Genomic DNA, 14293 nt, shown 5'->3' on the forward strand with positions numbered 1-14293 from the left:
AGTTTTTGTAACTGACTTCTGTTATGGGGTAGTGCCCTTTACTAAGTCAAGTATGGTTCTGCTTGTGTAGAATACATACATAGAAACTGACCAGATTTTTTAAAAAAACCCTTAAGAAAATAATAAGTCAAGAATATACTGGTTCCAAACAAGAGCACAGAGAGAGAGACAAAACTCCAAGGAAGTTGTTATACCACCACACCCAAAGGCTGAAATTGTCCAGAGGAGAAGCTTGTTAAATAATTTATTGATTTATACAAAGTCTTTCCAACTGTAAGAGTTTGGAGCCAACCGAAAATCAAGTAATGCAGTTCTTTCTCCCTTATTCTCTTTAGAAAAGAAAAAAAGAAATTCAAAGGAAAGGGAAGATAAACGAAAGCATCCAAACCCCAAAACAAAAGAGGCGAGAAAACCGCTTTTTTTTTTTTACACTAGAAATATACATCACAAAAAAATCTGCAATTTCCTATATACAAAGCGGCTGAGTTGGAATCGGGGACCCATATACAAAACAGTAACAAAATCTTGATTGTTAGGAGCAGGAGAGCTACCACAGAAGGGGGAGAAGGGGGTTGCTGTGGGTGGCAAGTATTAACAACAACAAAAAGGCAGCCGTCCTGAGTACAAATAATTCCACCCCATCAGAAGCTCATTTATTTCCCAGTCAGTTCCTCTGATTTAAAATGAAACTGTATTTCCAAGTGTGCGTAGGATAGGGATGTGACTGGGAACTAAGCTCCATTGAAAACTAAGGCTGCCACCCTAAGCATGGTTACTACAGAATGAATCCCACTGAACTCAATGGAACCTACTTTAAAGGAAATATGCCTGTTCTTCATGCACAGCTCCACCCAATCTTAGCCATTTTTACTCAGAAGTAAGCCCCCGGGGGGATGACTGTCAAGTAAGAAAGCTGCATCAGGAGATAACCCAATCCTAAGCACTTTAGCAGCACAATCCTAAACACATTAACTCCAAAATAACAGTGCAATCCCATACAAGTTGCTCAGGACTAGCTCCTATTCAGGGGCCCTTACTCCAGAGTCAGTTTGCATAAAATTGCATGCTACCTTTACAGCACGATCCTGAGGAGTAAAGTCCTATTGAGTTCAATGGGGCTTCCTCCCTCGTATGTGTGCGCTTAGGCTTGCCGTTGAAGAGACTCGCTCCGCATAACGTTTACTCAAAAGTAAGCCCTACTGAGTTCAATGGGACTTACCTCCTAGTAAGCAGGCTGAGGATCGCAGCTGAACTGAGCAGCAAAGTCTTTTTCTATTTGGATGGAGCTACATTTTCCAGGGGCGCCTGCTTTTAAGGTCAGATGATTTGGCTGCCCCTTCCCCAAAGTCCATTTGCTCTCAGCAGTTTCCATTTTTACGCTAATCGGAATAGGGGTCGGTTGGGCATCATGGCGGCTGTTTTGTTTCCAAATGTTGAATGGGGGTAAAAGAGGGGGGTGGGGGGACTGGCTGGGTCGGAAATGGAAAATAAACCAGGGTCGAGTTACCCATAAAAGTTGGAAAGCTTTTCTTGCGGTTTTTGTGTGTGTGTGTTTGGTTTCCTTCCTTCCTGTGCGAGCGACGCGGCTGTGCGTTTGGCGAGTGCGCCCCGTCGGAGAGCAAAGGGGCGCTTGCTCCATGGTTCCCATAACTTAATTCTGTCCGAAATATATATACACACACGCTATTCCCCCCCATACGTGGCGGGCTGTACAAGACGTCGCGGCGGCCAGTCCCGAGGCTGGCTGGGGCTGGCGGCGTCGGCGGCTACCCTGCTTGGCCGGAGAGGACGGGAGGGTCGGGCAGGCGAGAGGGGGCGGCGGGGCGGGCGAGGGCGAGGCAAGGCACGGCCGCAGTCACGACGGCTCCGAGGCGTTGCTGCAGGGGCTGAGCAGGGCCAGCGGGCCCGACGACACCGCGGCGGCGGCGGCTGCAGCGGCCGCCTTGTGCTTCTTGAGGAGCCGCGTGATCTTCTCGTCGTCCGAGTTGGGGTCGAGAGGCTTGTTGTACTCGTCGTCGTCCTCGTTCTCCGAGCTCTCCTTCAGCTTCTCCGTCTCCGAGTCGTGCTTCTTCTTGGCCGACGCCATCTCGGCCGCATGCCGCTTCCGCCACTTCGTCCTCCGGTTCTGGAACCACACCTGCCACGCGGAGCCGGAGAGAAAGAGACAGAAAGAGGGGAAGACAAAAACACACGCACATCTTTGGTCACGCGTCTCTCCAGGGCGCAAGGCACAAAGGTTTAAAACAACAACAACCCAACCCCGATCCGCAAGAGAAACAATCGGGGTGACTACCACGCGCTGGTACCCTGCAGCGCGGCGCAGGGGTTAGAGTATCGGACTAGGACCTGAGAGACCAGGGTTCAAAATCCTCACCAGACATTAAATTCACTGGGCGAGCTTGGGCCAGTCACTGCCTCGCAGGATTGTTGTGGGGATTGAATGAAGAGGGGGAGAAGCATAGGCATAGCTGTCAACTTTTCCCTTTTCTTGTGAGGAATCCTATTCGGAATAAGGGAATTTCTCTTTAAAAAAGGGAAACGTTGACAGCTATGAGCATAAGGGCAGGGGCTTGGGACTCCTTAGAGAAAAAGGTGGAATATAAACGCCATCAAATAAATCTTCAGAATGCACAGGTCCTGGTCCCCACTTGGGCCATGCTGATGCTCAAAGAGTAATTGCCCTTGACTTATACAAAACAGGGTGAATCCTTTGTGTTTATATAGTCACTTAACTCGAATTGCAAACCCCACTTTAACCTGAAACCTTGGCTGGGAGTTCTGTGGGTGGCAGAAAAGAATTGCGATTTCGGGGAGGGAGGGGGGAAGAGAAACATAATTAAGGCTTCAATCCTATGGAATCTGGGAAACCCAAGATTCAGATCCCCTACTTGACCATCCTAATCTACACCACAAAATTATCTTGAGGATAAAATAGGGGGAGCATATAGGCCACCTCGGGCTTGTTGGGAGGAAAAGTGAGATATAAATGTAATAATAATACTAATAATAACCTTTGAAGTAAGTGAGACTTCTAAATAATCATGGTTGGGCAAAGCAGGAAGGGTTACTGGGGAAGTCACTCCTTGGCTATAAATCAGTTGCTCATCAGCAGAACTTTACAAAAGGAAGCCCTAAAGTTTCATGTAAACTACTTGTCAAAGTAATGTGAGTGTACACAATATATTTTCATTGAAATGGAGCTTCTTCCCACCTTCATGTGCTTGGGATGAAATTCTGCAAAGCCCTTATCCTACCATCTCATCACCTTCTTATTTAGAATGTACTCTGGGCTTCCTGAACAAAATGAACCAAACATGTTGTGAGAGTAAACACATTGGAACAGGGAAGAATTACTAACGAAGTACTTGCTTAGGAAGCCAAACCACGTCTACTTGGAAGTAAACCCCGTCACTCCCAGATGACTTTTCACAGGGATGTGCCTACTTCCAGGAAACCTGGAGGGCAATTCCTTGACCACCCAGATGTCCCATTCACTCCTAAAATCTTAGAATCCCAACCCACTTACACTGGGGAAGGGAAGAGCATGGTGGCCCCATCTGTCGGCCAGAAGAGGAGCAGCTGCAGGGAGCGGGGTTTCCTTTCTCCCTGCCAGAAAGAACTGTACAAACTTTGGAACTCGGAACTAGTGCTGAAGCTTGCTTTTCCCCTACTCCCACTCAGTCTTATTTTCCTTTTCCATCATGGCCTTTTCGATAGCCTAAGGGTTGCAATCCACTTAGTACTGATTTGGGTTGGGGGTTTGTTTGCTTTTTTGGTGGAATAGAGGGCATAAAATCCTGTAAATAAATATTGGCTGAATGTAGGCAATTTCGTTAGACTCTGTTCTGGCTTGGCCAAAGGAAGGCACACGCAGGCATCTATACCCATCCTATATTCTTTTATCTGCATGCAGCTCCACACCCCGCACCAAGCTCACAATCCACATCTGCAAACCAGGGCACACACACCACCTTGGTAGCTAACCATCCCAAAGACACAGATCTCCGGAATCCTGCCCTCATCTACATCTTATGCTACCCCATCACTTTGCTTCCTATTGGATCCCTGCCCCCAAAGCATCCCCCGTCCTAATTCACACCCCTGGATTTCTCAGCCCAGACCTCAACTTCAGCGGCAGGTGGCTTTCAAGCAGGTTCTCTTTAAGTCATGCTCTGAGCTAAGTTAATGCTCAATGTCCTTTAATGGCTGCCTCCTCCCTGCTTATCTAGAAGCAAACCCCACTGAACTCAATGGGACTTATTGCTTAGTACAGAGGATTGTGCTGTTAGGGCAGCTGATTTCATTCCCTTCGTACATACTGGGATGTAAATGACACCAAACACCCAAAAGGCTTACTTTCATGTAAGCCAAATCAAGCTTTAACAAGGAAGGTGTGACACTCTCCTGAATCTCTTGAATCCAGAAATTTCCGAGTGGCATTTAAATCTAGCCACTTTTGCATGAAAAAGAGAGAAAATATTACTTGTGGGAAAGTAGATCAAATCCTGCAAAACCCACTGAAGAGTAAATGTGCATCATGTTCTAGCTTCAACTGTACAGAAATATGGTATAGAAAGCCAATTTTTAGGCCTCATAAAAGTACTGGGGGTCTTGACAGGAGACATTTGTCTGGTTATATTGAGGTTTTATTACTGGCCTTCGAGAACAGTAGGAAAACCAGCATCAGGATTTTATTTCACGGGAAATAAAGTGCTGACAAATGAACCGCTCAAATAAGACACTGGGACCCCATTGAAAGCTATGATGGGAACTAAGATGGCAATCCTAACAGAGTAAGATCCACTGAATGCAATGCACTTTTAAAAACTGAAATTGCCTCTCAATCCAAATGCAGAATTCCTTGTGATGAAATCAGAAAACTATCTGCTGATAATCTTTTTTTAAAAAAAATCCCACGTTTTCCATAAACTTATAAGATCATGAGTATGTAAGCCTCCCCCTCCATTGACCAAAGAATGATCTACCCCATGTTAAACAATTTTGCAGTGCAGTCCTACACGTGTCTACTCAGAAGTAAGCCAGGCTGAGTTCACTGTTTCTCATTCAAAAGTCACTCTATTATGATCGAATCAGATTTCAACTAATGATGAGGAAAGTGGCAGTGTGCATGTGTTAAAGAGCAAGAAATGCCTTGGCTACAAATATTGTTTCAACTCTACATTAAAAACAACTTATGCTTTTAAAGCGTATTGCCTTTTTAAAGGCGGGGAAAACAACAAGACGGCAGAAAACACCCCCCCAATCCCTTGCAAACACATTTTATAATCCATCCACAACCTTAATAAATTAATTTTCGGTGCAACCTTCCTTATACATTCTTTCTAGGAAGGAAACGGATTGAATAGTGGCATTTCCTGCCATATTTGGGATCAGCTTTCTCATCTCTCTGACCTTCGGAGTAACTCCAGAAGATCCCTTAAAGAGGATGCAGATCGGCTGATGCCAGTTTATTTGTAAGCGAACCTGCTTAGGGCTGAGGAGCCACAAGGTTTAAATTCAGTGTCTGGGCTTATCTTAATTATGACTTTTAAAAATAATTAGAATTATTAAGATTTTTATTTTGGTAGAGGGAAAACACTAAGTCTAGCAGATACAGGAAACAGCAAAGCTGTGTGACATCTTGCGGTTAGAAAAAATGAAACAAGCTTTAGCGGGCTCGACAAGGCTAATAGCCACAGGCTGTTTCTTAGCACTTCAGTTCTTAAGCCCACATATTCTGAACTCATTTATTTACCTCCAAGAGAAGGCGCATAGAGGCACAGCCACTTTGCTGGGGAGTGAAGCCCCACTGAACTGGGAGGAATTTACTTCTAAGTAAACTTGCCGCAGACTGGGAGTGCTAGTCCCTCTGAAACCAGCTCCCCTTCGGTGCCAGCACTCTTCCCAGTGCAACCTTATAAGAACCTACTCAGAAGTAAGCCTACCCACTTTGAGTTCTGAGGGACTTATTCTGAGGGGAAAGAGTTGAATACAGTACAGGACTGTTTGTTTGTATTCCTGCTTGCCTGGGAGTAAAAGTGCCAAGGGAAAAGGGTCACACTTCTGAGCAGACATGCTTAACATTGCACAGCAAATATGATTTTTTGCCACCGGAGCCTCGGGCGCCCGAGATGCTGCTGACAGTCGAGGAGACCGGCAACGGAGGGCTCCTTACCTTGACTTGACTCTCCGTCATTCCCAGCGAGTAAGCGAGGCGGGCTCTCTCGGGTCCTGCCAAGTACTTGGTTTGCTCGAAGGTTTTCTCCAAAGCGAAGATTTGCTGCCCTGAGAAAGTCGGCCGCGAGTGTTTCTTCTTGCCGTCCTTGTCCAAAACCATCCCAGCCTGGGCTGGAGAGAGGGACGAGGGAGCGGAGAGAGAGAAAGAGCCCCGTCAAGCGCCGAGGAAAGACAACAACTCCTGGACCCCAAAGCCTTTTGTGCGCGCCGGGCAGAAACTTCCTCGGCGGATCTCACGCGGACTAGCAACCTGAAATGCCGTCGCAAATCCAACCCGCCCTTTCCCGAGAGCAGCCGCAGAGCTCGGGCCCAGCAGGAAAACTTTGCCACCAGCTAGCCTGCAGGAGATGCAACGTCAAGAGAGAGTTTAAAACAAAACAAAAACCAGTGGCTCGTTGTGGAGGCGCGATCGGGGCCGCGCAAGACCCTCGAGCTGCTCCATCAGTTTCCCGAAGGCGACCTGGCTAGTTTCAGCCGGCCTTCAGGAAACCGATTCTTGTCGCTTTCATTTCCAGACATCAAAACAGCAGCCAACTGGAAGCGTCCTTTTTTGAGGTTGCAGATCACGGCGCTGGCTCACTCTCTTTCAAAGGGCCACCCCCTCTCCCTAAGCAAAATGCGCTGCCTCTTTATCTGGGACCCGAGCCCTGGAGCCGCCGCTCGGACAGAAAAGAAGGACACCTCGCCCTGTCCATCCGCCTAGGGCGCACCAAACAAATCCATCTGGATCTGTTTGCTCGCCTTGTTTCCTGGGAATGCGCCCTGGCACCTGTTGCCTGCACCCAGAGCCCAGCCGTGCAACTTGCGAAGCGATAGAGAGAAAAGAGGAGCCGCAGAGCATGTGCAGAGTGCTGTTTCACCCGGTCTCTCCTAATGAGCGCAGGGCTTGTTGGGACGGGCACTGGCACCTCTAATTTTGACTGGGGAAGTTTAAAAGGAATCTCCTTTTTTTCCTCCCCTCCTCCCTCCCAGACCCGGCTCCTCGCCCCCTCCCCCGCCTTCTTACCGGGACAGGCGAGCCGGGGGTCCCTCCAGGGCGCCCCCTGCATGACTCCGGGCCAGAAGATGGGCGGCCTGCCGGGCAGCTCGGCCAGGGGCTTCGGGTAGCGGGACACGGCCGCCGGGTTGAAGTACATCCCGGCCGCGGCGGCCCCGGCCAGCCCGTTGAGGCGAGGCAGGCCCGTGAGGAGGCTGCTGGCGGCGGCGGCGGCGGCCACGGGCCTGCCCAGGATGTCGCTGATGCCGTGCGGGGTCCCCAGCGGGATCTGCGCGTTGAGTCCGCCCAGCGAGGGCGCCTTGAAGCCGGCCGGGCTCTGCAGGGCGTAGGGGAAGAGCGACGTCTTCATCTCGGCCATGTTGTGCAGCGCCGCCAGCGGGGCGCTGCTCAGCACGAAGGCGCCCGGCGGGCGGTTAGCCTCCATCTGCCCCACGGCTAACATTGGCGGGCATCAAGGGGCGGGCGAGGCCGAGCGGGAGCGGGGAAGGCAGCCCCGAGGGCCGGGCAGGAGTCCGCCGCCTCGCCGACTCCCAGGGAGCCACAGAAACCAGACTTCGCCTTCTCCTCCTCCTCCGTTCCTGTTTTTGGCGGGAATGCGCCCGCAAGGCCGCTGCAAAGTTTTGCTCCGGTTCTCCTAAGCGCCGGCGGGAGCGCTCGGCGGCCGCGGGTCCTTCGCTGGAGGGCGGCTTCAGCCGCAGCAACTCCCGGCGGGAAGTTCTCCGGCCGAGAAGGGGAGGGAGACGGAAGGCGGGTCGGCCGCAAAGCCTCGGTGGGAAAACCAGCCACGACAACGCCAATCTCGGCGGCTCAGTTTTCTTCTTTGCAAGCTTTTAATTTTAGGAAATAACTTTTTTTGGGGTGGGGGGAATTCTCCCAAATTTGGAAGTCCTCTCGAAGATCGGGAATTGGTGCTGGAGTATATATATGTATATATTTATATTTTCCTCTTTTTTTTCTTCTCCCCTCCCCCCCTTCCAAAAAAATCAAATAAATGCTTTTTTATTTCGTTCTTCCCATAGCGAGGAGTTTTCCCTCCCGGTGAAATGGACTCGAGCGCTTGGAGTCCCGGAGTCGGGACAAGATGCGCTGATAACCTCGCAGCCACCTGCCAGCCGAGCTCTCGGATTGGTCGCGCTCTCTTCCGAGGCCGCTGCTATTGGCCAATGGACGGGCATCCCGGTCTCCCCGCTTTGCATGCGCGTCATGGAAGTGTGTGCTGGAAGGGGCGGGGCGGGGGGAGGAGGGCGCGCGGCGGAGAGAGATCAGAAGATTGCGGGGGAGAAAAAGAGCAACATTAAATGAAGGTTCTATTATAAAGTCAAGGTACTTTAAATGGCTGTAAATTTGCCCGCTGATTTATCTTTCCGACGACTAAATAAATCCCGTTGAATGGGAGTTTAGTTAGGCTTAAGGGTCCCCCCCCCCTTCCTCGTTTCCTTTATAAGGAATCGGCAATATATATATATATATTTATATATATAAAGGTACATATTTCATGTTCTCGTAATCGTGCAGATCCGCAAGAACTTTTTTTTTTTTAATCGACCAGCCAAAGTCACTTTCACAATGGAACTATCCCTCGCCATTTCTTGATTGTCTAACATTGCGTAAAAACCACAAACCAGCAGGGCTTTTTACAGTAAACCCACCGAGTCTAAACGGAAGAGGAGCTGGAGAGAGAAAGAGAGATTGAATTTGCCGTTTGCTGATCTTTTCTTATCCCTCAAGAATTGTCTTCCCTATCTGTTTTCTCACCCGGGAGCTCAATAAATAAGCGTGGAATAAGCCGCAGGGAAGGCTCTTTAGGCGCGTGGCCCGCGAGTCTTTTAGCTCTATTAAGATCCGCGGCGTAGATGATTATCTGTGCGTGACTCTCGCCTCCTTTTATTGCCTGAACTCGCTTCTGATATGTATCAATCTTATCTAGCAAAAGGCCTTTAAAAGAAGACCTTTTGTTCTTATTGATCACATCGGGGACTCTTGTCACCGACCTGTCTTCCCCCCCACCTCCCCCTTCTCTCTTTCCGACTTTACAGTTGCTTTTTTAAGGTGACCGAGAGGTTGGCAAGGTGGCTTTGAAACTGGCCCCTGACCAACACTCAGCTCGCCCGAGCCTTTGATTTGACGGGCATAAATGACCTCCTTCTGCACCTGCCTAGGAATCGTGCCTTCCTCGGCTATTCCTTATTTTTTAACATTTGAAAGGCGAAGATCAAGAAAATCTTCCGAACATGATAGTAGTCAGCCGCCAATCCTACGAGGTACCTGAAACGCTGGCAAGGTTGACACAAAATTTATGTTGAGTTTTCAAAAAATTAAATGGGGATTTTTCTTATTTAAAATGAAGAAGAAATGGCTCCATATGTCAATTCTAAACGCGCTCTACCGGGCTTTCAGAATTTCAGCTCCAATATATATTGCTACTTTTCTTCTTCTTCTTTTTAATGATAACATCCATTCCTGAAATTAAGTCTGACATAAATAAGTTGCAACTCATTTAAAGGGAATTTAGTCAGGATTAAAATGCTGTCTACTACTTCTCAGTGATAATTTTCCTTTTTAATCGAAGTGGTATAATAATGTTGGGAAATGTTTCTGATGAAGCTTGCTTATTAAATTCGTGTATTTATTTTTCAAAATAGTACCGTATTATTTTGAAGCCTGGCAAATGGCTCTTAAGGGGAATCCAGAGTGATTCTTATGGTGAAAGGATCCTTCTCAGAAAGAAAGGGAAAAGCTGAACCCGTGTGATTGTGCGTCAAAACCTGTTTTCAGACGACCACGAAGTAAATCCTGATTTGTTGGCACTACGCTAGTTCTCCATTCTATACACGCAACTAATCTGTGTAAAATGCTACGTGAACTGCAGCTCTTCGGATGCGTGTTTGCACGTTTTCCCCGCAGCAAATGCAAGACACGTATCTTAACAGGAAAGGGCTTAGCTGCACGATGGCGTGTGTGCCATGTAATTTGCACTCATGCCCATAGTGGAGTTTACTTCCAAGTTGCGTATCCAGGATTGTGGTGTCTCCTGACAATCATTTACAGTACTTGGAAACAAATCTCGGATTCTGCCCCAGTATCCTTTTCTTACAACTGTAGCCCCAGAAGCATTAATTAAAATATTTTATTTGGATTTAAAACAAAGACAAACAAAAAACCCTCATTCTCCCCAAGCGCAATTAACCGTTACATCTGCAGTTCCAAAAGGGTGGGTTTTGTCTCTAAAAGCAAGGAAACACGTACACCTCCCCTCACTCAGACATAGAAGAGAGTCTGTGTGCCCGCTGGGAATTAACAGCATCAAAGGAGACGCAGGCCTTCTGTGCGGATCCGATCGCGAAAGTTGCCTTTTGATCTGCTGCTCAAGTCTGCTGCTCTCCAGATCGCCCGTTTCCTAGTCTTCACCTCTCGCCCAACACAACCACATCTGGAGGGGCAGAAAAACCCCAGGGCATTGCTTGTCCAGCCTCCTCGGACTTCTCTCCCGGTTCTGGTATTCTGGGATGCTCGCTGCCCAGTCGAAGCGCAGCTCCGTCGAGGGTCCTCGACGGCAGCTCCTGGCCTCTTCTATACTGAGGTCCGAAGGGAACTTCGGGTCGGGAGCTGGAAACCTATCGATTTCAGGGGGACTCCTCCACACCATCACATCAATCGAATAGGGAATTAGACGGAGATGGTTAGGTGAATAGGCCAACTCTGAAAAGCCATTACTGGGATTTGCTTCGGAAGAGTAACTTCCATTCCACCACCCACCTCACCAATGTGGGCATTTGCAGCCCCAAATATTTGCCTTTCGGAGATCAGCTTTGCATTGTCCACGGTGGCTTGCTTTGTTCAATGTCCAAGCTCTCAGACTAATAATAACAGCAACATTTTATTGTTGTTGCTGTTGTTAAATAACGACATTTGTTGTTAAACAACAACATTTATTATAATTATTGATGATGAAGAAGAAACGTAATTCCTATGACGTTTGCATGGTTTAAAGTACGGCTGTAAATTTGTATTGATTTTATTGTTTTGCCGTTCTGTAAACCGCTTTGAGGGTTGTTGGTTTATTTTACGAAATAAAACAAACAAATAAAATGTTGATGATGATGATGATAACACATATTGAGGGCTTGGGAGAAATCTTGAGAAGGAAATGTGCCTTTCTCAAAGTTCATTCAAAAGTGCGTTTTCGACGGGTTGAGGTTCCTAACAGTTTCTTACGCTTGGCTTTAATAGAGTCTCTGTCGAGATCCGCTTTACCCTTCCCTTAAGAGGGACCGGCCGAAGTGAAAGGATCCCACGCCTCCTTTAGCCCTTTGGGATCAAATTCCGTCCAGGGACTTTTCTGGGACTTTTCTCTCGCAGAATAGAAAGCGTGGGGTGATCTCATTCCCCCACTTGCTGCTGGCCTGCTTCGAGGAGGTCCCGGGAGCTTGAGACGGTGGTGGCGAGAGAGAGAATATTACCACATTTTCAATGGAGCGATTGGCAGAGATAACGACAGGAAAAAGATGTATCTCCCCTCCCGCGTCTCCTCCTCCCTCGCAGCCTCCGCTGTCCAGCCAGTAGGAAGCTGCGGGGGGGGGGGGATCTGGCTCTGCAAGACACGCCTACAAAACCTACAATTTCCCATCCCTCGGATCCAAGTGTCGCCCAAGTGTGAGATTCAAGGGACCAGATTCCAGCTGGCCTTGCATTGCCTTGGGGGAAATACTTCTGGCCAGGAAAAACATTCCTAGTGAACACAGCACAACTAGTATAACATTTAAATCCCAGTGACTTCAGTTTCGGCTGGTGGATTGGGTTTAGATAAACTGTATGTGTCTTTTAACTATTTATGTGCTTCTTTTAATGCTAAAAATGCCCTGTATGTCACATCAGGTAAAAGAAATATAAGAACAACCAGCAGCAATCATAGTTTTAGTAGGTCTGTCAACTAGTTTAAACTCTTCAATAGTTCATCTTTTAGCAGATTAACCAATTAATCAATGACATTTATATACAATTAGCCATTGCATAATCCCAGTGAAGGTGCCTTTTGGAGGATATATTGAGACAAGGCGACAGGTTTTCCTTAAATGTCAAAACCACTACAATGTTGCCATGAGTTTGTGGGTGCTAGGCATCCCTTAAATTCCTGGGACCAATAGGTGCTGGAATTTCATTAAGTCTTGTGTACTAAAACTGTGTTAGACTCCCATGTGTTAGAATCTACTCAAGACCCCTGTGCATTATTTGGCTGTGCATGAGACACCTCTTTAACCCCCTGGAATCAACATGTGTTAGAAGCTAATTGAATCAGGCTACTTCACCTTTTGAGGCGATGGCCTGCGGATGAGCCATTAAGGCCACACACAGGATCAAAGAACAAAGCATGAAAAGGCTATTGAATGGGCCCCTCCCTCGCTCTGCAGATAAAAGTCAGGGGTTTAGAATAAGAGAGAGTTAGAAGTCATATGGGCAGTAGCTTAGCATAGGGAATTGGGAGTTAAGCAATGGCATTAGTAAGCAGCAAGGTTTGAGAGCAATGGTCGGGGTCTGCTTAAGTCCAAGGCTGCTATGTGGCTATGGGAGAAGCAAGAACCTCTTGACGTATGAATGCTAGGCATCCCTCCATTGCATGCTCGGGTTGTATATATGTGTAAATAAGCCATATATCACAAAGGAACCACCATCTCCCCTGTGTCTCATTTTCCAGAAGGAAACATGAACCCTGGATATGGCTGCCTGGAACCTCGCATTGCTCTGGAGAGTGGGGTGGTATAATATAGTATAGTAAACAGAAGCTACCATTTACTACACAGAGGCGTACCTAAGGGTTGGCAAAAACTGGCCCCGACCGGAATCTCAGGCCCAGCCCCTGCCCCTGCCCAAATCACCTGTCAGACAAATGGAGAGTATGACATACATGCATGTAGCAACACACCACAGCTGTCCTTCTCTGCAGTAATGTGATTTTGGGGGGGAGGTGGGGGTGCGCTGATACATCTCCTTGTTAAGGCTGCAGTCACCCTATATACTCCTCAGCTACTGCTAGAAGGAAAGACAGGCTCTAAAGGTTTAGGTTTATTCTTCAATTCACACATCACTTCCCACAAAAAAGTCCAAAGGCGATTTACAATCAAAACAAAAACAAAAATACTGAAAAAATAATATCACACTTACTGTCAAGTTTCTTTTCTGCTGTCCCTTCTTCCTTCCTGTCCGCCTCCCTTCCATGTCACCATCCTTGACTGCCCTGCCACCCCAATATTTTCTTCAAGTTGGTGCCACTCACCTGTGACCACATACTGAGGAACTGCAAGGAAATAATACCACCCAGAAACATCCAAAAAGTTTCCAACTCTCTGCCAAATGGAAACCCCAGAATCTGCATTATCGTAATATAAAAATGCTACAAAATAGTGTGCAGTGTGGCAAGCTTTCGGGTTCTTCAGAAGGCCTCACCAGGCTAGATAGTAAACAAAGAAGGGAGTCAGAGAGTTGGCTGATGCTGGAGCCATGCATGGGTGAAGACTGCATTCGTCACTGTCTTAAGATGGATGTGGACAATCATTCTAACTTAACACAATGATGGAACTATGGGCCAACAAGGCTACTTCTGTTTTTTTCCATTTTATTTTTAAGAAACCCACCTATTTCTTAGTGCACCAGGCCTGCTTCTCATAGGAACTGGAGTGGCAGGCATTACAAATAGTTTATGTAAATGGTTTTTTTTAAAAAAAAACAGTATGAAAATAAAACTCACGATACAATATATTAATTTTCCCCTCTTGGGCACCTGTGATTTTCCATGCTGTTATCACCTTTCGGAATGCAATAGATAATTTATATCTGTCATCAACAGCACTTGTTACTCATTAATTGGGTATTTGTCCTGTTTATTGACTTGCTTGACTTGGTGAATATCACCAAGTATTCTGCGAAGAAATATATGGCTTTTCTCTTTCCAGCCTCCGTGGCCTGGGCAAAACGCCTTTGCAGGGCTGCATTATATGTTTGCCTTTGGCACTAGGGAGAGATTCATGAAAGAAGTGAAGCATCACCGCAAAGTCTGAAGATTTT

The 14293-nt window shown here is 47.4% G+C and overlaps 1 protein-coding gene across 1 annotated transcript; it reads right to left on the minus strand.

Moving 5' to 3' along the window:
* Window positions 1–215: 215 nt before the first annotated feature.
* Window positions 216–8313, minus strand: NKX6-2 (NK6 homeobox 2). Its single transcript, XM_028729858.2, has 3 exons — window positions 7244–8313; window positions 6176–6348; window positions 216–2137 (listed from the first exon to the last, which is right to left on the minus strand). Exons 1-3 carry the CDS (start codon window positions 7674–7676, stop codon window positions 1856–1858), a joined length of 888 nt encoding a protein of 295 aa, XP_028585691.2. The 5' UTR covers window positions 7677–8313; the 3' UTR covers window positions 216–1855.
* Between the last annotated feature and the right edge of the window lie 5980 nt (window positions 8314–14293).

This window comes from Podarcis muralis, chromosome 6, assembly GCF_964188315.1.
Source record: "Podarcis muralis chromosome 6, rPodMur119.hap1.1, whole genome shotgun sequence".
Taxonomy (NCBI): domain Eukaryota; kingdom Metazoa; phylum Chordata; class Lepidosauria; order Squamata; family Lacertidae; genus Podarcis; species Podarcis muralis.